This window comes from Equus asinus, chromosome 22, assembly GCF_041296235.1.
Source record: "Equus asinus isolate D_3611 breed Donkey chromosome 22, EquAss-T2T_v2, whole genome shotgun sequence".
Taxonomy (NCBI): Eukaryota; Metazoa; Chordata; class Mammalia; order Perissodactyla; family Equidae; genus Equus; species Equus asinus.
The window spans coordinates 11,804,690-11,829,135 of record NC_091811.1 but is presented as its reverse complement, the minus strand read 5'-3'; the positions used below and the strand labels follow the sequence as shown (position 1 = coordinate 11,829,135).

Below are 24,446 nucleotides of genomic sequence, written 5' to 3'. Positions count from 1 at the left end.
AGGTTTGATAATTTATACCTTTTCAGAAAATCGTATTCTTCTAGATTTACACATTTATTGGTGTAATTAGTATTTTCCAGTTAACCTAATATTTTAGGGTAGCAGTCGTATTTGGGGTGAGGAGCTATCTGGGTTTCCTTTCTGTTACCCAACAGTGTAGCCAGTGACACAGCTGTTTCATGGACGGTTGAGAGCAGTGGTATGGTTACAGCAGAGCCGCAGTGGGGACCTGCTAGCCTTTGGGGACTCCTGGGATAAATCGCATGGCCCACTGAAAGTGTTATAATAGCCAGTTTCAGGTCCCTCACCATTATACCCACTCGAGCTGATTTATACGTTACAGTCTAAATTGGCATGGGGCAGGCCTTTGGGATTAAATTAATTTATACCAAGTTAGAAAGCATCAGCTGCCAGAGTGAGGAGTGCCTTCTGGAGGCTAGAGTGCTTATTTCTTCCTGTATTCTAAGCCCACGCTTGGGCATTCTCTCTTGGATAGCAGCTGGGGTAGTCCTTCAAGAGGGCCTGCTTTGCATCTTCTTTGTGTAGGCACGGTTCCGGGTCCTGTACAGAAGCCCTGATTTTTGACTGAGACTCACTACGTTGCAGTTCGTCCTTGTGGAAATTAGTAAGATTTGTAACCTTCTAAAATGAAACACAGCATATACGACTCTTTTTCCTTTGGGCCTTTTCCCCCTCCTTATGTAAACTCAAAGGAATTACTGTGCCTGAGTGGCAGTAGTGCAAATCTATGATCTTGATCCTTACTTGGAAGTTGGAAAAAAGAAGGTTTTTCTCTCTTTACCACCTTCTTTAGCACAAGATTAAAGAAAATTTTTAAAGATTAGAAGCATGTCAAACAATAAAAAGTAACTGTAATGTTATTTAAGAAAAGGTGTTAAGGTGGTGGTTGTTATACATGAAAGGAATTAGTAATATTCTGTGTCATTTTACTATCTCAAGACTGGAAATTATCTTTTTTTATTAGTCAGGCGGGACTTTTTAAAGTAAAAACTGTAAACCTTTTCCATGAAATATGCTGGAGGCCCTCTTTCCCTCCCTCCAGTTGCCTGTCGGGGTTGGAGCTGTTCCCCTTTCTTGGTCCTGAGTTCTTTTCCCAGCAGCCACTGCTGTTCTTGAGGGTGGAGGAGGTGGAGCCACGTTAAACAGACTTGTCCCTAATGAGCTGTGACGCCAGCTGCTAAGAGGGCAAATCCTGTTATTCCCTCCACCTACTCTCTGAAGCTACAGAAGGAGCAGTAGGAACGGTCTCCCTCCTCTAGGCTGATTTGCTGATTTTTCTGCCCACGCCCCCTTCTATCCCAGAGCATCTTGGCAAAGTTCAGATCTCTGTGCTCACAGTTCAATGCTCACAGTGAAAAGGAAATACAAAAGAGGAGGAGAGAAAGTGGGCACGGAGAGGGGGAGATCTTTTAGAAGGATATTCCTTATTGCCTTTAGTCTGAGACTTAAACTCTGGGTTGAAGGCATAAGTAGTGTAGCTTTGAATAACCTGGATTTCCAAATAGTTCTTTGGAGATAGTTTTATTGGCTCATGAACACGGTAGGCCATGTATTAAAAGAATTTGAATTTCTATTGTTCAAAAACCTCCGAATTTTAAAAAGACCACTTTCTATCTCTTCAATCTTTGTTTTTTTCCTGCACTGTCATTGTAAGGAAGATGAAGTAATTGTAATGTTAACATGTGGTAGAGCCTTTACCGAGTGCCAGGGACAGCCAGCTTTTATACGCATTTCCTCATTTAATCATTACAACAGCCCTTGGAGGTGTAGACACTTTTAATGTGAACAACTTTTTTTCTAAATTGTGATAAAAAAAAACATAAAATTTACCATCTTAACCATTTTTAAGTGCACAATTCAGTAGTGTTAAGTATACTCACACTGTTGTGAAACGGAGCTCCAGAACTTTTTCATCTTGCGGATCTGACTCTATACCCATTAAAGTGAAAATTTTTTAACTGATTAGCCAGTTCTTTTTTGTTTGGCAGGATTAAAATTGCTTTCCTGTTTCTTTTCTTCTTTGCTGTCTTTCTATAACATTTTCAGTCCATATTTCACCATAGGGTGGTAGAAACTGAGGCATGAGCCTGTGTGCCTTGGTTTTATCCATTTGATACAAACAGCTGGGGTTAATAGTTACTACGGGAACCAGGAGCAGCTTAGGGGGGCGGGCAGTGTTCATCATCACCTATTCTTCATTCTAATCCTTTTATTGATTCTGCATTTTAAGTTCTGCTGAGCTAGAAGGGAAAAGTTCACTGATATCTGACAAGTTACCATGGGTCTGCATATTTTTTGGTGGGTTATCTAGGTAGCTTATGATTTATGAAGCATAATATCATAGAAATACGTTTTAAAAGCAATTTTATATTTCTGAGACCCATTTTCTTAATGATTTATGAGTTACTGTATTCCATGGGTAAAATGGTAGGCAAGGGTGAGGAGTTGCATTATATTTATAAATGACACATGGTTCCTCTCAATGCTTCTGTCATTTGAGAGACAGTTCACGCCTGCTCAGTTCTCCTTGGAAGAGCTGATCCAACATCCCTAATAGTCTACCCTTCAATGCAACAACCTTTGCCATTTGCTAACTCACTACATCATTATTGTGCTGGAAAAAGCAAACCCAGGTTCACCGGGGAGAATTTTTTGCTAATCCCTTTTAGCCTGTCCACCACAGTTGGGTAGAACAAGATCATTTAATTTTTTTTTTTTTTGTAATTTAGATAGAGGTTGTTAGTCCCAGTTTATGCTGATATGTTAAGAAAACTATGGTTGACTCACCAATGAAGCCTAGGTACTGAGGCAGGCAGGAAATATAATGCAACGACTTTTTATTTCCTTCTTTTTTAAACCTCAGATTCACCTTTTTCCTTCTTTTATCTTTTAGACCTCAGAGTCACAGATTTTATTAATCATAATTATTGATTCACACATTCTTATCATGGGTCTTGATTTATTCATTCCTTTATATGTAATAACATCATCAGTGTCCATGCTTCTCTCCCATCCAATCTTCTGCTCCCAGCACCCATGGGAATTTCTAAAAGTCCAGATAGGGAGTAAAAAGTTACCTTAGATTTACTGAAGAAAATGTAGATTTGCTATACAGATTAACAGTTCAACTGTTGGGCATGTATTTTAAGATAAATAGTTCTTAGACTCTGAAAGAATCTAGTTATATACAGTTGATTTATTAATTTTGATTTCTGCTAACCACGATAGGTTAATAAGATGTTAGTTTCAAACTTGAAAATTCATAATTTACATGTAAATGAAATGTGGATTTAAGGACATTTTATCTTTTGGCCATGTCACTCCAGACCTTTGTGGGTCTTAGCTTTTGTTTTGTCATTGAAGGTCTTACTTCACTCTAATTGTGTGTAATTCTATTTGATGACTGTTTGGGAACAATAATAAAAGGATATTGGCAGTTGATATTGTTTGGAGAACACTTTAACCAGAAATTTCATGATACACCCTCACATTCTTAGTTGGTTGCTAAATAAATTTATTGATAGAAATGACATTTTCCTATAAGGAGCAAATGACCCACTCTTCCCATCTATAACAACTAGTCTTGTATTTAGAGTAGATTGCTTAGTGGTCTACCGTATATTTGGATTACATTTAATTCTTCAATACAATAAATTTCAACAGGTTTCAGAGCTGGAGGCAGGAACTCTAAATTCCACAGATATTGATAACCAGACTTTGTCTGCATGATTTGATTATGATCATACATTACTGCTAGTGTTTTTAGATAAACAGGGTCTTTGTCTTGAGATTGTCATTTGAGTATGGTTGGGTTACAATGTAAGGATTTCATTCAGAGTCCTTATGTAAGAAATGAAGTTGATTTATGAGAGTTCTCTCATATTTTAGAGCATTTTAGGTCCATGGCATTATTTCATTTCTGTTGGTAGTTATATTTATGTCTTTTGTTCATTAAACCAGCGTTTATTCATCTTTCACATATTCTCAAATCCTTCCCTTCTCTATTCCCACAGCTGCTGTGGTATTTACTGTAGACTCTGACCTTTCGTCTTCCCGACTAGCGCCTCCCAACTCTCTATGCATGTGAGTCCTGGGGCTCTTGTTAGGATGCAGATTCTGGTTTCAGTAAGTCTGTTGTGGGGCCTGAGGTGCTGTGCATCCAGCAAACTTCCAGGTGATGCTGACGCTGCCAGTGTACACCCACCTCTGGTACCCGCAGTCATTCTGCATGCTACTCTCAGAGCTCTTTTCCTGAGACAGAATTCTGCTCATTTCACTCTCCTTCCGACTTGATTGCATAGGGAAGTAAAATCCACTCTCTTTGGTGTGGTTTTCAGAAAAGGTCCTCAAGAAATAGGCCTGTCCTGTCTACTGTTCTCTCTCTAATCGCCATCTCTGCTTTGGGGAGAGCGATTGGTACTGCTACACATCCCATGAACTTCACACTTCACTCTTCCTCACTGTGCCTGTGCCAAGTAAGAGTCTCCCCTTCAAGGCCCCGTGCAAATCTTAGCTCCTTGGCAAAGTCTTACTCTGTGCTAGCCTCAACTTCTCTAGTTTTTTCCATTTTCCCATATCACTTGGTGTATTTAATATAGCTTTTATTATATTGTCTCAAAATTCTTTGGTATCATTCAGTCAAGAAAATGTTTTTACATCGGTTCTGCATCAGGTACTGTTCTAGTTGCTGGGGAGACAGCAGCGAACACAATAAAGAATAAACAAAAATTTCCCCTTTTTGACTTACATTTTAACCCTCCCTCAGACCCTCCCTTCCTTTTCCCTTCCTTCCTTCCATAAACATACTAGGACTTTCTTATTCACCTTTGTATCCCTACTGTCTGGCATGTGGTAGGTGAACTATATATAGATAAGTTAATTTGACTACCTACGATTTGCTAATTTTTATCCTAATATTATATGTAGGGCCCAAGAGAAGAAAACAAGAACATTTCTTTCCAGTAAGCAGCTTAAGAAGAGGAGGTGAATGAAACTAACATTAATGTGTTATTTTTAAGGAAGAGAAAGGGCGTTCAGTGATGCTTCTGCTACGTTTTATTTTTACCTCCTCAGAGGACAATGTTATAGGTAGAAACTGGACAGCTAGAGCTTGCCTCTGGTGAAGGTGACACTGATAGGAAGGAAATGCCCTGGTCCAGTGTTTCCACCTAAGCTAGAAGAGAACGTCTGCAGGTGGGAGACAGGAGATGGAAAAGAAAGGGAATTAATAGTATAGCTTAAACTTGTTTCTACAAGAGTGACATTTTTTAAGGAATCTCTGCTAAAAAGTTAATGTAGATTTTGCATTTTGCTCTATAGTATGATTGTTTTATAAAAGTAATGTTTTAAATAATTTACTAAGGAATAAAACTGGGGGGCCGGCCCAATGGCACAGCAGTTAAGTTCGCACGTTCTGCTTGTTGGCGGCCCAGGGTTCACCGGTTCGGATCCCAGGTGTGGACATGGCACCGCTTGGGAAGCCATGCTGTGGTAGGCGTCCCACATATAAAGTAGAGGAAGATGGGCATGGATGTTAGCTCAGGGCCAGGCTTCCTCAGCAAAAAAGAGGAGGACTGGCAGTAGTTAGCTCAGGGTTAATCTTCCTCAAAAAAAAAAAAAAAAAGAAAGGAAGGAAGGAATAAAAGTGATCCACATTGTCTCCTGTGACTTCTAGGAATCCTGGCACAGCTTCGCAGTGATCTGTGGCAAGCTTCTTTCCGTCACCTCCTTGGGAAAGCCTTCCTAGTTCTTACCTCTTCCAATGTGGCCTTTTATCATCGTTTAATTTGATACTGTTCTTTAAAAACACTAAGAAGCAACAGTTAGTACAGAGTACAGCACCTCTAATCAAGAATCACTCTGCGTTCTTAATTTACACCCATGGGGAAAAGGACGGAGCATCGATAGAAATGTGTAACAATGAGTAAACATACAGTGAGAAAGGAATTGCTGAAGGAACCGGCAAAGTGGAACTCAGCCAGGAAGATTTTGTAGATAAAAGTTTTTCATGTAAGGGACTACAATATGGCTTGGCAGAAGGGAGCCAGGAAGGGATTTATTCTACATAGGGAGAGTGGTACCTGTCAGGGCTTGGAGAGGGCAGTGATGAGACGGTTACTATAAATGTTAAAACCATCAGGCCTAGAAAGAACAGAGAGCCTGTGTCAGTGGGAAGCTGCTTACTTTAAGGGAAGAGCACTGTACCTGATGATCTGGATTTCACTTGGCTCTGATTTGCTGAGTGCATCTGGGGAAGTGCATCTGGACCTAGTTTATCTTTAAATTGAGAAAGTTAAAATAATATCTTCTGTGATTTCCCTTCCAGCTCTAGCATTCAGTAATTCTGGCTTATCTATCAAACAAGATGGCCTGGGACTTTTTACTTCAAGGGTTTGGCTTCTGTTGTAATTGCGGTTTATTTTGGAGTCTGGCCCAGCTGACCAGGCTTAAAATATGAGTCATTCAAATCTTCCCTTGCTTTGCCTCTCCTTTACTTCTGTCAGATCTTGAATTCATGTTTCTTCTTCCTGCTGTTTCTCTCCTTAATTAAGTCCTTCAGAATCTTTCTCCTGGGCTGTTGCTTATACTGAACATTGCCTCACCTTCCCCCTCTGCCACTAGAATTCATCTTGTATGCACAGCAGCTAGATTAACCTCACTGTGTCTTTCCTCTGTAAAATAACTGTAGTGGATCTCCACTGTCTTCCAAAGAAAGGCCAGACTCATTAACTCTGTCTTCAGTATCAGCTCTCAGTCTTAGCTCACATTACTCCCCTCCATACTCTATAGAATAACAGGGCCTACTATCCTCTTGATGCCCTTGCTCATGTTGTTCCTTGCACCTACTTGCGCCCTGCCTCTCCATCGTCACACAGGTCACAATTTTGCCATCTCAGGTGCCGCCCCCTTGGTGAAATCTCTCAGGCTTCACACAGCCAGAAGTAATCCTTTTCTTCTCAACTCCCACAGCACCCATAGCATCTTTTCTGTGCTTTATTAGTGCTAATTACTTTGTTTGTTTGTCTTTTTTGTACTGTCTTATCTCTCCTAACTAAGCTAAGGTCCACAGTTCTTAGGAAGTACTATATTATCTTACACAAGGTGGGTGCCCAGGAAATATTTGTTGAATAAATGAATTCTGACTAATTGGAGCTCAGATCCTTGTTATCTCTGATTGGCAGAGTTTCTTAGTTTTCTGGATAATCACTAACTAGAAGGTAGAAAAGAACTCTGCCCAAAGGAGTTAATAAGCTAATATAAGAATAAGAACCATTGCTATGGGTGTGTTAATAATTCCCAAATTTGTATTTAAGGCAAGCAAAATGTTTTAAAGTTTGAGCCTTGTGTTTGAATTTTGAGTTTCATTTGCCTGGGGAACTGCCTCAGGGTGGTTTGTATTTTGTTTATTTTTATCAGTTACTGGGCTTAGCAGTTTTTTGTCCTGTGAAGTTTTTAGAGTGAGTGTTTACAGACTTAGGAATTTGTTAAAATAAGATAATAAATAGAACAATTAATATAGTTTACAAAAGAATTGTACTGTTTTTATACTACAAGCCGGCTACCCTCTTTAGTATATACTGTCCTGTAATTGGTGTTAAGGTCAGAATTGCATCTTATGCACACTTTGTGTTTTCAGAACCATTAATAAGATCCTCGGAAGTTTCATTTATAGATCTGGATAATAGAGCCTGGTCATGAGCTGGTCAAATCATAGGCATAGCGGACCCTTGGAAAATGGTTTGCATGCAGAAAATAGATAGCATCCTGGATTGAAAGAATATGGGCAAACTTTGCTTGAAAAGAGTTGATGACTTAGAACATAAATGTTTCGTCATCTCAGAGAATACCAGTTTATTATGGGAGATTGAGAAGAGAAATAAGATCTTGTAAAATTCCCCACTGTCACTTTTTGTCCCTGTAGCTCCTCTCAACTAATCTTTGTTTAGACTACTATGCTCAGACAAGTTAAGTCTTTGGCATCGTCCACCTGAACCCCAAGGAAAGCAAATACATCTCACCTAGGGTTAGGTCATTAACATAGACATTACCTCACTTCTCTCCAGATGATGTAAGACTACTCTCAGTTCTGGTAATCTCCTATCATCAGTCGTGTAAGTGTAGTGTCCTGACAATAAAAATTCCAAAATTGTTTACACCAATACTATTTTTCAAAATGCAGTGGTTCTTTAAAGCTGTTGCTGATGGTTTACCTCTTGAAACTGTTAAGTGAAGAATACTTTCTGATTAACTACGTATTTGTTCCTTTATTCTCTTGCCATTAAAATAGAAAGCAATGCAAGGTCTTTATATAAGTTAAGGTCTTTGATAATTATGCTAGCATTGATTTACAAAAGGAAATATATGTGTGTTTCTTCTAGAGCGCAGACGAAAGGAATGGAGCTGTGTAAGGAGCAATGGGAGAAATAAACCCCATGGGACAAAAGAAAGTTGGACTCTAGTTGCTTTTCTAGCAGTAATAACTGTGGGAGGAAGGGCAGAGTTGATCCCTAACAAGCACTTCTGTTACAGTGACCATTCAGTTGCTTGAGGGGGTGATGGTGATGGTGGTGGAAGGGGTGGATGGATTTTAAGACGTCTCTCTCTGTGTTTGATCCCTCAATCTCTCTCTCCCCTTCTCCATCTCAGGAGTTAGAAGCAGCTCTTCACAGAGATGACGTAGAGTTTATCAGTGACCTGATCGCCTGCCTGCTTCAGGGCTGCTATCAACGGAGGGATATCACGTGAGTAATCCTGATCTTACTAAGTATTTCTTGCGGAGAGAGCTAATTAACCAGTTGTAGTGATGTTTATGTCTTCTGTTACAAACCAGAACAGATCATTAGCCATTATATACCAGTGTAGACTGAGCAGTTACAAACGGATTCCCAAGCCCTGTGTTTGGCTCCTTCTGCAGTTGTTTTAATTTTATCATAAGCCTTGGCTTTACTTCACTCTCACAAGTCTATACCCCGTACTCTTGGATCCACCAGCTAACACGTTCAAGTGTAGAATTTCTTCTTCTCAGCATATGACTTTCTTTCTGATTTTTGTTTGCAGTATTGGTAAAATGTTGCCTAACAAATTAAAACCAGATTTTACTGCCTTTCTACCCCTTGAGTATCTTCTGTGGCTCACGTAAATGGTAGTGTAATTTTCTACATGGAGCTTCTAGGCCCCTCACACCATAACTGCCAGGTAAACAGCTCTGCAGTGCATTTGAGGTGTGTGGGAAGTTTGGACCACAGTTTTATCTGTGTAGACAAATAAAGAGTATTCCTGATATGGCCTTGGCCTTGTCCCTTGTTTTGACCCTAACTTGATATACATTCTCTTTGCTGCTACATTTCCACACAGAACAGAACTATAGGGCCAACTCGCACAAAGCTGAGACAAAGCAAGTGTCCCAGCCTCCACCCCGTCAGTCCATGGACGACTTTGGGATGCTATGATTTATATTTTTCAGACAGTTAAAGATGGGATCTGAAATACTTCTGTTAAATCCACTCTTAGGTGTCTGTCAGGGCTGGGAAACCAGGCCTGATACTAATGTGTGATAAACTTGTGGTTACAAGGTGAATAAGAGTGACAAAATGCCTGTTTTTTCAGGGTGTAAGTGATGAAGTGCCCTTTTTTTCAGGGAATAAGTGTGTATTAAGAGAGAGTTATTGCTCCTGCACTCAGTATTATAATGACTTTTTCCCCCTAGAATACCCAAGTTGTGCCAAACCAAGAGGAGAAAGAAAAGGGGAAAATCGTTTGTCTTACTGCCCGAACATGATGTTGCAGTTTTTAGTCAGAAGAAATACCCATTTAAGATACTTCTAATAAATTGCCAGGGTACCCACCACAGAGGTTCTCCATTTTACCCTTGAACTATCAGCACATGACCAGTATCTGTTTGCCTAACCCTCATTCTAGACACTGCCCTTTATATGCTGGCCCGCAGGTACTGTTGGAACAGACACTCTCAGGGCCCTCATGGAACATATAGTCCTGTGCTGTAATAATTACAGTAATGATTATACAGTTGCAAATTATACAGTTCCCGTGATAATGCTCTCAAGTCAACAGAGCATATAACCTGGTGTGAGAAAGTGATGCGTGAACTGAGCCTTCATATAGGAGCTTCCCTGGGCCAGTGTCCATATCTTATAAAGCCCAATAAATAAGTGAACGAATGAATGAACAAACCCACCAAAGAAGTGCAGCTAGGAGGAATAATTTTCTAGGGTTTGATTCCCTAGAGCAGAACCTAGAGGTTACAGAAGGTCCCATGTGATTCAGAAACGTGATTTGTTTGAGCTGTACAGTTTTGCCTCTGAGTGTTAAATTTCCGTTTGTTGCCAACATCTAAAATGAGATTTCACATTTAAAATCTCGATTTATAGCTTCCAGAAAACATCCAATCAGTGGTCTGGCACCCATCAAGACACCCATTAGCTGGAGGGAAAACAGGGCCTGTGTGCTCTGCTCTGCCTCATCCGTAGCATTCCTTATTGCCCTTCCATGCTGGAGCTTATTGCTACTTACCATCTGTAATGTTCACGTGGCCCACCTCACATATTTTCTTTACCTACTTGTCTTCTACAGGCATTTCAGTTCAAGGAATCCAACATGGCCACAGCACAATAGGAATTGGAGCCTAATAGGCCCTGTAGGCTTAAGAATTTGGGGATATAATCCTAAAAGCAAAGAGATCGGGATATGGTGAGATTTGTGTTTTTATTTTTGAAAGGGAATTTTTTTTTCTTTTTGGGTGAGGAAGATTGTCCCTGAGCTAACATCTGTTGCCAATCCTCCTCTATTTTTTGAATATGGGACGCTGCCATAGCATGGCTTGATGGAGCCGTGTGTTGGTACACACCCAGGATCCGAACTTGGGAACCCCGGGCCGCTGAAGCGGAGCGCACGAACTTAAACAGTGTGCCACTGGGCTGGCCCCTAGATTTTTGTTTTTAAATAAGCATCTTAGGGCAAGAGGGGAAACAGGAAGGTAAGATAGGGGCTAATGAATTAATCAGGCAAGAGAGGAGAGAAGTGGACAGAGTGGAGGACTACTATGAAGGTGAAATTGACTGGACTTGAGGTCTCTAATCTTGACCAGATAGGTAAAAGCTATTTTAACTTGGATTTCATTGATCCTTCTTCACATGTTCAATATCCTTTCTTACGTTTATTGGGCATATTGGTAATTTTTGTATACTTGAATTTCCTGTTGTATACCAGGGTCATTTCTTCTATTGGTTTATTGATTGAAGATCTAGCAAAAGAAATGCCCATTTAAAATTTATCAGAGATTGTTCTATTTTACTGTTCTCATGAGAGTGTTCCTCCACCTATGGCAGCTCTGGACATCGCCCATGACACGCCAGCCCCTAGGTGCTGGTAGGACTAAAGTGTCTCCTCTCCATTGTGGAGCTTATAGTCTTCTGTGCGTGATGATGAGGAGGGGGGAGGGCAGGGTGTGGTTGAAGATCTAAATAACTAAAGTCATTTCATACAATTTATGGGATAAGTCTTCCCTTCTCTGTTGGTATGATATCTGTTCAATCTTTTACATTTTGTACATATGCTAGAATCTACTTAGTTGTTTCTAATTGTACGTATCAGTCTGTTTTAACTCTAATACCGTTTTAATTAATCCTGCTTGGTAATTCTTCCAGAAAATGATTATGTAATCTGTCATATTCGATAAGAAATTCGCTTGTTTTGATTAGAATCAAGTAAAGCTATGAATAAATTTGGGCAAAATTGACATCTTTACAATGTTGAGATAACCCTTTTATTTAAGTCCTTCATATTACTCAGTAAAAAGTTGTAAGCTTTGTTCATTTAGGTCAGATACATTCCTGGCTATTTTAATTTTTGTTGCTATTAAGAATAGAATCACATTCATACTACAAGTACTTTAGAATATATTCCTCCATATATATCTTGAATCTGCCCGGTTTATTGACCTTGATTTTTCTTTAATTGATTCTCTTTTGATTTTCTAGGATTATCATCCTACTTTCCTTTCAAGATTTGTCCCCTAGCCTGTTTCGTGCCATGTTAGTTATCTGCTGCTGTGTGACAAGGTGCCCTAGAACTTAGCAGCTTGCAAACAGCAAGAATGTATTCTATCTCAGTTTCTGTGGGTCAGTAGTCTGGGCGCAGCTTAGCCAGGCCTGTCCAGCTTAGGAGCTCTTCCTAGGCTGCAAAGTATCAGCTGGGACTACAGTTATCTGGAGGTGTGACTGGGGGGAAGATCCATAGATTTGTTTTCTATTGCTGCGTAGAAAATTTCCAGAAACTTAGTAGCTCAAAAAACACATTTTTGGGGGGCCAACCTTTTGGCACAGCAGTTAAGTTCACACATTCCGCTTCGGCAGCCTGGCGTTCACTGGTTCGGATCCTGGGTGCAGACATGGCACAGCTTGGCAAGCCATGCTGTGGCAGGCATCCCAGATATAAAGTAGAGGAAGATGGGCGCAGATGTTAGCTCAGAGCTGATCTTCCTCACAAAAAAAAAACAAGACATTTTTGGGGGCCGACCTGGTGGTGTAGTGGTTAAGTTCATGTGCTCTGCTTCGGCCGCCCATGGTTCATGGGTTCAGATCACTGGTGCGGGTCTATATGCCGCTTGTCAAGCCATGCCGTGGTGGTGTCCCACATACAAAATAAAGGAAGACTGACACAGATGTTAGCTCAGCAACAATCTTCCTCAAGCAAAAAGAGGAAGATTGGCAACAAATGTTTGCTCAGGGGCCAATCTTCCTCACCAGAAAACCCAGATTTATTATCTCTCAGTTTTGTAGGTCAGAAGTCTATACATGGCTTACCTGGGCCCTCTGCTCAAGGTCTCACAGGGCTGTCCTCAAGGTGTCAGCCAGTCTATGTTCTAATCTGGAGGCTTAAGTGGGGAGGAATTCAAGTTCATTCAGGTTGATGGCAGAGTCATCTCCTTGCAGTTGCAGGACTGAGGTCCTAATTTTGTTGCTGGCTGTTGGCTAGGAGCTCTGTCAGCTCCCAGGTCGCCCATAGTTCCTTTGCCATGTGGCCCTCTCACAACGTAGCTGTTTGTGTGTTCACAGCCGGCAGGAAAACAGCTTTAGTCTGCCAAAACAGAGTCTTATAAGACATAACATAGTCATGGGAGTGACATCCCTTTTGCCATATTCTTTTGACTAAAAGCAAGCCACAGACATTCTCCCTCACATTAGGAGAGGGGATTATACAGGGTGTGAATACCAGGAGGCAGAAGTCGTTTTGGGAGTCTCTTAAAGGCTACCTGCTGCGCATCCTTTTGTTGTACTGACCATATCTTCCAGAGTACAAAACTTAACAACATTGGTAAGATGGATGCTTGCGTCTAATCACATTTACTTAGTTGTTGACAATATCTCATAAATTGTCTGTGTATTTTGATAGACTTTCGACAAGAACCAGTTGACTTATAGATCATCACATGTGGTGTTAGTGGACCCTTACGTATCTAAGGACTGGCCAACAAGAGGTCTGATTTACCCTTTGTGTGGGTAAATGGCTGTAACCCACTTGTTCTTAGTTTAATTTTATTCCTTCCATTAGTCTTTCCTTTCCATTAGTCTCCAGTATAAATTATAGAAAAAGTATATATTTACATTGATAATACTCCCTTTAAAACCAATTTGTTTGAAAATGATGGATATTCTATGGAACATTTTCAGCTTAGATGCAACCTTTCCTGTCATTCATTATATTTTCATTTGGGTCCATTTCGTTTTTTCAGTCTCATGAGGTGATGAAGGAGAGATGGTAGGGGGTCATCTCGCAGGTCCTATTTTATAGGGGAGGAAACAGCACATCCAGAGAATGTGAGTTATTTATCAGGTCATATAGCCAGTTAGAAGATGAATAACTCTCACAAGGGCAAGAGGAAGTACAAAGAACTGAAAGAACAAGAGTTCAGATCTTTCATCATTCATAGAATCTGAATATTAGGCCTATAACTCAGCCCCCTTCTTGTTGTATCTTCTTCATATAGAATTAATGCATTTTGGTAGGATAAAAAGTTAGGTTTAAAAAAATCATCCAGTATAGTGTAGAGCAGAGATCCCCATCCTCTCCCTGAAGACGGGGCACAGAATGGGGTAGGTGTCTCTTTCACATATGTATACCTAAAGGTAAAAATAGTATTTATGTATTTTAGAATGTATCTGTCTCATCGGTCACATGTAAATGCCCTGTACCATTCCGCCATCTGTTTCTGTCCTCTCCACAGCTTGTGTCCTCCTAGGCTGCACAGTGGCCAGTATTCGGGAGCAGTGCTGAATCAGAGCAGCTCTTAGGAATACCAGTTTGCTCCTTTCACAGCACGGTGTCAGTTACTCCTACATGATTTCTTTTGAAATGAGGGATTGATTTCTTAAAAAAAAAGACTAGTCAAATGTCATAAAATTTCAAATGCTTGGTTATAATGGGGAGGAGGGAAATGAGTTTCTTCCTTTCCCTTTTGCCAGCAGCTGCTGCTTTGATTTTTCTGCTCTCTAAGGAAAATATGAGAGTCTCACACAGGCAGAAGCAGAGAGCGCACAGGGAGTGCAGTGCTCCAGCAGTGTTCATTATCCTTCTGTGGGGGCAGCACAGCCCCTCCCTGAGTGAGGAAGAGCTCTTCCGGAAGAGACAGGCCCTGCTGCTCTGTGCTGAGGCTGGGAAGCAGAGGATTGTTCCAGCATTTCTGAAACCATGTTCTGCAAAACATAGCTGTGAGCTATCAGAGCATTGCAGAAAACAATATGTGATTTTTATTTGTTTAAAAAAAATGGACACATGAAATAAAAATATTTCTGAATGGTCAAAGAAGTGTAGGAACTGGTAGCCCCAAGATTTTGAATTAATTGGTCTGGGGTGAGGCGCAGGCTTCAGCCTTTTGAAAACTTGTTATTGTTGATGTATAATATACACACAGAAGCGTGCACCTTCCTTAACTATACAGCTCAATGAATTTTCACAAATTGAATATACTGTGTCCTGAGTACCCACAGAAGAAAACACAGTGATGGATTCTGCTTTTTCCATTGAAAGGAATTTCCCAAAGTGAGGGGTATTTTGTCCCACCAGTGGTATCCACAAGCATTTAGAGTGAATGCATGTTCATTGTTATGCTCTGAAGTTTTACGTTCATCCCATCCTAAAGAAAGAGAAATTTGGAAAAATGAATGCTTGTGCTTTCTGGTTCTAAGACTTAACCTAGTATATGGAGCTAAGAAAGTTACTTAATCTCTTTGTGTGTAACTTGCCTCATCTGTAAAATGGAAATGATGACAATACACACTAAAGTTACTGTGAGGATTAAATGAAATTATTTATGAAAAGCCTTAGAACAGTCTTGGGCTTTTAATAAATATCAGTTATTATCAGTGTATGTAAAAATATTATCATTAGTTTTCTACACATGCTGAGTAGAAAGTTGACATTGACTCAAGCAACTTTCCCTGTCTTATCTCTTGTAGTTTGCACATTTTAGAACTGGGATCATCAAACTCTTTTCTGTAAGGGGCCAGAGAATAAATATTTTAGGCTTTGTGTGGATCACATGATCTGTTAGAACTACTCAACTCTGTTGTCATGGTACGAAAGCAGCCATAGGCAATACTTAAATGACTGATTGTGGCTGTGTTTTATTAGAACTTTATGGACACTGAAATTTGAATTTTATATCATTTTCACATGTCATGAAGTAGTTGTCGTCTTTTGATTCTTTTTTTCCCCAACCATTTAACGAAGAGTGATTTTCACATTCTTAGCTTCCAGTATGGACTTGGCCCATGGGCCATAGTTTGCCAGCCTCTGTTTTTAGAAAATTAAATGGGTTACCATTCCAGTTCGACTAACTCAGTCTAATCTTTAAACTGGCATGTGGAAGCCACATTTCGTTTTAGTTGTATTCTCCAAACTCAAATTTGTGTCCCTATGGAGAGAGCGTGATGCTGTGTCTGCTTATGGGAATGGTAACTGTGTCTCTACTGTCTAGGCGCTGTTCAAAGTGCTTTTCAGGGGCTCTCATTTAATCCTCATAGCGGCTCTCTAAAGTGTTCTCTCACCCACCTGTCAAGGACTTTCAGTCACAGAGAGGTTAAACAGCTTTCCCAAGGTCACACAGCTGGTAGTTGGCCCCTAACTGTTGAACCCTAGACCTCCAGCCTCTGAACCACAGCCCCATGCTGTAAATGAATTAAAAGAGAAATGTAATGAGAAGATTTTCCTCTAAAACAAGGATTTTTAACTAATTTTGTACTGTGAGCTTCTTTGGCACTATAATGAAGTCTACGGGCCACATCTTAAGAATATGATTTCAAATCGCAAAGTAAAATAAGTAGGATTACAGCAGAACCCAACTATACTGAAACGTAGTCAGTAAGATATTATAAACAATTTTTTATACAGTAATGTGTTTCAACTCATTAAATAACATGCTCTAGCAGCAAGCCTGATTTCTTGAGATTACTATCTTAAAGTATGATGTTTATAAATGTTATTTTAAGGTATCTATGATACCTGTAATGTAATATGAAAATATATGATATCTTTTGATGAAAAATAGACATATTCCTAAAATTACTGTATTTTATTGCCTGCAGTCATAATTGAACAGAATGTAAAATTTCAGTTAATAGGTTAGTTAAAAATTATTTCTCAGCCAGGCTCATGGACTGTCTGAATTCTGTCTGTGGACCTCTGCTTTAAAAGCTTTTTCAAATGTCAAATTAATCTACAGTTCAGAATCAGCATCTCAGAAGTAAAAGAACTTTAGATATCATCTAGTGCGATTTGTTTTACCTACGAGGAAGCTAAGGTAAACAGCAAGATTGGAACAAGCACCCAGGTCGCCTGACTCCCCTTTCCACACACATTCCGTCGGACTCTCTTGTGATAGCCAATCACACAGGTATCTAAACATTTTCTCAATAGTGCACTTGTATTCCATGGCACATCTTTGGTTTGGCTTGGTTTTATTTTATTTAGGAATTTGAGGTGCCTGATTTAGAATAAAGTCTTAGTTCAAAAGTTTTTCAGGAATTTGTTCATTTTGCTGCCAAGAAAGGGTGGTGTCTTTAATGGGTACTGAGTGTGGCAGTTGGACTCTGAGGGGCACCCCCATGATCCTGTGGAAATCCTCTATGCGTTTGTGAGGTCCCCTCCCCTTGCGTGTGTGCAGGACCTGCTCCTAACCGTTCAAATATGGCAATGGTGATGGGATGTCACTCCTGATTAGCTTACATTAACAAGACTCCAGCTTGCTATCAGATGCTCTAGAGACTCCTCTTGTTGCTTTGAGGAAGTAGACAGCCATGTTGGGAGTGCCTCCATGGCCACAGACTGCGGGGGTCTCTGGGAGCTGCAAGCAGCCGTATCACCAGTATATACATTATCGTGAATAAAGCAGGCCAAAAAATAACATTGGCAAATAAAGCAGGTCACAGAAGCATACATGCCCTTGATTGTATTTTTATAAATGGAAAACTAAATGAGGATAAATGTATGTAGAAAGCTCAAAGAAAATCAAAGGAATATTAATGCAATTCAGGACCTGGTAAGAAGGGACTGTAGCTAGGGATGAGCATAAGTGGTAATAACATCTAAGGTAGTGATTATCAAAACTGGGGGAACATCAGAATCACCTGGAGGGCTTGGTTAAAGACGTTGCTGGGTCTATCATCATCTAATTCAGTAGATCCAGGTGGGGCCTGAGAATTTGCATTCTTTACAAGTTCCAGGTGATGCTGATGTGCTGGTCCAGCACGTTGAAGTTCCACTAATTTAAGGTACTGCTAATTTTCTGTTAAGCTTGATGGTGGACATATGGGTTCTTGTTTTATTTTTGGACCTTCTTTCCCTTTTTTTTTCTCTTAATATATAAGCTTAAAGACAGTTTTGAATTGTTAGTAACACACTTAGGACTTTCACAAGACTCCGTACTTTTCTCCTGTATTCCCCCTGGAATTGTAATTCTAGCTGGTGGTTTTATGGGCCTGTATCAATAAAAGTACTTTAGGTATTTAAAGTGATTCATCAGCTAGGTGATCGTTCAGCTGCATTTCGTTTTCTTCATTGGGAAGGAGCCCAGCATAATTGAACACTGGATTGGAAATCAGGAGCTTCTGGTTTGTTCTTAGCTGTGAAAGTGAAGATAGACTTGAATCACTGTCTTGAGCAATGGTTTAAGCAGTATAAATATATTCTCCATTAAATGCTCATTATGATATTTGGCACCAAAAGATTTTTATCCTTTTGTCATCTTTATTAGAGTACTTTTTAGATAACCTAAACTAATTCATGCTTCAGTGTGGTCTTTCCTTCACTTTTCTTTGTGGTTTCCACTCTTAAGTAGAAATTCATAACAATTGTAAATTTAACTTCTCCAGGTTAATTATGTATCTAACATTCTGTAATAGATTCTCTAAAGTCAATTAAAAACATTTAGTGTTTCGGGGTCTTATCTGCCCTCTATAGAAATATTATTTACCTTTTTGCAAATTACAACACTTCTGTTAAGTATGTTCATTTAAACTCATCTTTGTTGAGATAAAATTTAGACAATAAAATTCACACAGTTTAAATATACAGGCCAGTGTTTTTTTGGCAAATGAATACATCATGTAGTCACCATCCTACTCAAAATGATAGGACATTTCCATCTCCCCAGAAAGTGTTCTTTGCATTAAATCTACTCTCCCTCCCCCCGCACCTCCCCCCCAAAAAATACAACCCAGGCAACCTCTGATCTGATTTGTATCACTGTAGATTAAGTTTTACCTTATTCTAGAGTTTTGGATGAATGGGATCATACAATATGTACTGTTGTGTGCGGCTTCTTCAGTTAGCGTGTCTCTGATATTCATTGATACTGTTGTATGTGTCAGTAATTTGTTCCTTTTGGGGAAGAGAGGGTCTAAATTGTATTCCAGTGTAAAAATATATCGCAGTTTATCTGTCCACTAGTCAGTGGACTTGTATGTTGCTTCTGGTTGGGGGCTATTATGAGTAAAGCGTTCGTGTGGGCATATGTTTTCATTTCTCTTGGGAATAGCTGGGTCATATGGTTAGAGTATGTTTGACTTTAAGAAAATGCCAAGCTATTTTCTAAGCAGTTCCAACATTATACTCCTAACTAGCAACATATGAGCAGTCCAGTTGCTGCATGTCTTTGCCAATATTTGTTGTTTTTAATTCTACTGATTCTGTTTTGTGTAACTTGATAACTCATTGTAGTTTTAATTTGCATTTCCCTGATGACTAGGTATATAATGGGTTATGAATATTTTCTCCTGATGTGTAGCCTGCCTTTCCATTTGTTTGACAGTGTAAAGAATGGCAAGTTTTAATTTTGTTGAAGTACAGTTTGATTTTTCTAGTATGTTTCATACTTTTTATTACCTAGGAAATCAGAACCTACCTTGATGTCAAGATTTTCTGAGGGCTGGCCCCACGGCCTAGTGATTGAGTTTATTGCACTCTGCTTTGGCTGCCCAGGTGTGGTGCCTGGGCCTGGGCCTATGCCACTCGTCGGCTGCCATGCTGTGGCAGCAACCCACGTACAAAATAGAGGAAGATTGGCACGGATGTTAGCTCAGGGCAAATCTTCCCCAGCAAAAAACAAAACAAAACAAAAGTTTCTTCTAGGTTTTCTTTTAGTTTTATAATTTTAGCTTTTTGCAGTTGGCATAATGATGCATTTTGAGTTAATATATTTGTGTATGATATGAAGTAGAAAGTCTTTTCATTTTCTTCCTTACAAATACTGTATATGTTCCATCCATTTCTGGACTCTGCCTTATTCCATTGATCTGTATGTCTTACAATTTATACAAGTATCAGATTGTCTTGAAAAACCCTACTTAGAGAGAATGGACACTTTGAGCAATATTGAATTTCTCAGTCCTTGAACATGATATATGTATATCTCCATTTGTTTATCTTCTTTGATTTCAGCAATATTTTGTAGTTTGCAATATAAGAATATTTGGACATATTTCCATTTGTTCCTAAGTATTTTTTAGTTTTCGATGATACTATTAAGTTCAATTATTTAAAATTTTTTATTTTCCATCTATTTGTTGCTAATATGTGTATAATACAGTTGATTTTTGTGTATTGACCATGTTCTGTAGTCTGCCTGAACTCACTTTAAAAAGTTTTACTGATTTTGTTGTAGATTCTTGAGGATTTTTTGTGTAGTCTGCAGTCAAAAACAGTTTTGCTGCTTCTATTCCATTCTTTATTCCTTGTTCTTCCTTCTCTTGGCTTACTGTATGGGCTAAGACTCATAATATATTGTTCCTGATTTCAGGGGAAAGTAATCAGTCCTTCACCATTGAGTATGATGAAATGTTGTCCCTCTTGTATATTGCTGAATTTGATTTGCTGATACTTTGAGGATTTTTGCATACTTGTATCTGAGAAATACTCGTCTGTAATTTTATTTTCTTCTAAATCTTCGTCAGGTTTTGGTACACGTTCCCTCCTCTGTTTTCTGAAAGAGTTTGTGTAGTTTCTTTCAAACAATTCCTTGAATATTTGAAAGAATTCACCACTTCAAGCCTTTGGGTTTGTAGGTTTCTTTGCAAGTTTTTTGTTATTATTGATTCACTTTCTTTAATAGATTAGGCTTTTCAGGTGTTCTATTTCTTAAGTCATTTTTGGTAAGTTATCTTGACACTTTTTAAGGAATTTGTCTATATTATCTAAGTTTGTGAGTTTATTTCTGTAATGCTGTTCATAATCTTCTCTTATCCTTTTAATGTATGGTCTACAGTGATAGTGCCACTCTCATCCCTGATACTGTAATTTGTTGGTCCTCTCCCTCTTTATTCTTTCTACAGGTTTCCCAACTTTTCAAATGTTTACTGACGAAATAACTTTTTACCTTACCTATTGTTTACCTGCTTTCTATTTTATTAATTTCTTCTGTTTTATTGATTTCTTGTGTTTATTATTTTCTTATGTTTACTTTGGCTTTAGCTTGTTTTCCTTTTTTTTCTTCTTAAGTTGCAGTGCTGGTTTTGAGCCTTTTTTCTTTTCAATACAGCCATTTAAAGCTATAAATTTCTTCCTAAGCAGTGCTTGGCTGCATCCCACAAATTTTGATGTGCTGTGGTTTTATCATCATTCAAAACATGTTCTAATTTATTTTGTTATTTCTTCTATGAACCATGGGTTATTAACGGTGTGTTATTTAATTTCTGGATATACTAGTGTAAGTGAGTCCTAACTTAATTTCATATGTTCAAATAATATACCCTATGAGATTGCAGTCTTTTGAAGTTTTTTAAGGCTTATTTTATGTCCCAGTATGTGATTTATCTTGGTGAACATTTTACATGCATTAGAAAAGAATATGTATTCTACAGTTTTTGAGTACATATTCTGTAAATGTAAACTAGGTCAGGTTGGTAGTATTTTTGAGATCTCTGTCCTCATTGATTCTTTTGTCTACTTGGTATACTAATTAATGGAAAAGATATTAAAAATCTCTGGCAATGCTTGGGGATTTGTCATTTCTTCCTTTAGTTCTGTCAGTTTTTGTTTCATGAGTTTGATGTCCTGTTATTGGATATACACATATAGCTTTGTTATATATTCCTAGTGAATTGGCTTTTTGTCTTTAGGTCTACTTTGACTGGTATTAATAGAACCATTCAGCTTTCTTGTGCTCATTCTGCCTAGTATATAACTTTCTATCCTTTTACTGTTTGTATTTTTGTATTTACATTGTATCTTATAGATGATATCCTATAGTTGGGTCTTGCTTTTTTTCTGCTTACCCTGACAGTTTCTGCCTTTTAGTTGAGATGTTTAGTTCATTTACTTGTAGTGCAGTTATTGCTATGGTTGATTTTCCATTTGTTCTTCTGGGGTTCTTTTTAAATGTACAATTCATTGGTTTTTCATATATTTACAAAATTATGTAGTCATCACCACTATCTAATTCTGGAACATTTTTGTTGTCCCCAAAAGCACCTCATTAGCAGTCACTCCCCATTTCCTCCAATCTCCAATCCCGGGCAACCGCTAATTTGCTTTCTGTCTCTTTATGTTCAACTGTTCTAGGTACCTAAGTGGAATCATGCAAGATATGTCCTTTTGTGTCTGGCTTCTTTCACTTAACATAATGTTTTCAGGGTTCATCCATGTTGTAGCATGAATCAAGTACTTCATTCCTTTTCATGGCTGAAAAGTATTCTATTGTATAGATATATGTTTTATTTATCTAGTCATTAGTTCATAGATATTTGCACTGTTTGAACTTTTTAGCAATTATGAATTATGCTGCTTTGTCTGATTGATTGTGTACACATTTTTGTGTGGATGAATGTTTTCATTTCTCTTGGGTATATACCTAGAAGTGGAATGGGTGGGGCAGATGGTAGTTTTATATTTACCTTTTTGAGCAACTTGCCAAACTTGTCCAAAGTGGCTGCACTGTTTTACATTCCTACCAACAGTGTATGAGGGTTTTAATTTCTCCATGTCTAGGTCAGCACTTGTTATTATCTGTCTTTTTAATTTTAGCTATCCTGGTGGATATGAATTAGTATTTCATTGTGGTTTTGATTTTCATTTCCCAAATAACTGATGATGTCAAGCATCTTTTCACATGCTTCCTTCTGAGTTTTGTTCCTCTGTTGGTCCTTCAGTGCTTTCTTTTGCATTATTTTTAAGCATTTCACTTTATTTCATTTATTGGCTTATTTGTGTGTGTTTGCGTGTTTGAGTGGTTCTAGGGCTGGCAATATGCATCCTTAAATTATCAGAAGCTATTCAGAATTTTTGTTGTACCTTTTCACACCTTACACTTGACACTTCAGACTTCCCCATTCATACAAATAGTATTTAGGATCCCATCTGGCTTCCGTTAGAAAACGTCCTTTATTGAGGCTAGCCCGGTGATGTAGTGGTTAAGTTTGCGTATTCCAGTTCTACAGCCCAGGTTTCGTAGTTTTGAATCCTGGGTGCAGACCTACATACCTCTCATCAAGCCATGCTTTGGGGGCATCCCACATACAAAATAGAGGAAGATTGGCACACATGTTAGCTCAGGGACAATCTTCCTCAGCAAAAAAATAAATAAGTCCTTTATCTTTTTAAAGATTATTACATGTTGATTTCCATTTGACTTTTAATACTTTTCTTTTTTACCCAACATAAATATTCATAAACACATGTTAAAATCTATATTGTGTACATCTTTCCCTGCTGAAAGATATATTTTGTGTCTTAGTCATATTTTCCTTTAATTTGAAATTGCCATGATTTTTATTACATCCTTATGATTTTAAGATATGTTGGCTATGGCAGCCACTATACAGCTTTAGAGAAGAGATGTTGTTAAAATTATTTTGGCCTGGGTCTTTTACAATCTTTAAGGGTAAACACTTTATCAAGTGTTATTATGGAGCCTTTTACTTGTTGCTTCTTTATCTCAATCCAGTACTCATGTTAAATGTGGCTTGAATGTGCATATGTGTACTTCATTTGTTTCACAGATAGCTGCAGCAAAGGGGAGAAGGGGGTTTTTTCATTTAGTCTCCATTGTGCTACCCAGGATGCCATGCCATAATTGCTCCCCTGCAAGTAGACTAGGGATACCCTTTCATATCTCAAAGAACTCAGCAGCCTTCTTTCATCTGTGACCTTCTAAAACAGGTTGCAAGTGTTAAAATTTGTGGCCCTCCAGAGTCGGTTTCTGCCAGCTCCAGCCAGCTGAGACTTGTGCTAAGACCCTTTATTCAGGTCATGCCATTCTTGTCAACATTGGTCTCACCAGTAGAAGCATGTTCTGTCTGAAGCAAACTGAGAAATTCTCGGCTGGGATTCTAAGAAATGGCTAACTCTGGGAGTGTGGAAAGTGGGTCTCTGTCTCTGTCTCTCTCACTATTAAATGGAAGAAGGGTAATTAAAAGCTGCTCATTTAACAGCGTTTGGAATGTTTTTCAGACAAGAAAGAGTAGACTTGGTTGTGTTCAGAACCTCCAGTTGGTTTGATCTTTTTGTTACCATATTCTGTTGAAACATTTCATTATAATTCTGAGTAATTTGAGAAAGATGAGCAATAATTAAGTCATTAAGATAGAATTGCACTGAGCTGAATGGATGACTAAGTCAGTGAATGTTCCAGGCAACCTAAACTCTATAACTGTAGTCTGAGAAATTTTTAAAATATTATATCCCTTTTTAGCAGCTTCGTGCCACTCTACTCGTCTTTCTGTAAGTAGCAAAATCTGAAAGTGTGCACAAAATTGTGTGTGTGCTCATTTTTCTGAGGGGAGAGAATATATGGTCTTAATCAAATTCTGAAAGTTTTATGTCCAATAGAAGATTAAGAACCTCTAAGTAGAAAGTATTAGCCTAATTTTTAGCTTCCTGAAGCCTTTTTGATTCAAATACTCTTGGCCAGATTGCCT

The 24,446-nt window shown here is 38.7% G+C and overlaps 1 protein-coding gene and 1 pseudogene across 8 annotated transcripts in view; one reads left to right on the top strand and one right to left on the bottom strand.

Moving 5' to 3' along the window:
• Nucleotides 1–24,446, top strand: part of CECR2 (CECR2 histone acetyl-lysine reader) — a 185,301-nt gene that overhangs the window by 92,496 nt on the left and 68,359 nt on the right. For all 8 annotated transcript variants that reach the window (XM_070495004.1, XM_070495008.1, XM_070495011.1 and 5 more), the window contains exon 2: nucleotides 8,668–8,762. In XM_070495004.1, coding sequence (XP_070351105.1) covers nucleotides 8,668–8,762 — 95 coding nt within the window. The remainder of the gene's footprint in view (nucleotides 1–8,667; nucleotides 8,763–24,446) is intronic.
• Nucleotides 2,911–2,977, bottom strand: LOC123280044 (small nucleolar RNA SNORD113/SNORD114 family; annotated as a pseudogene).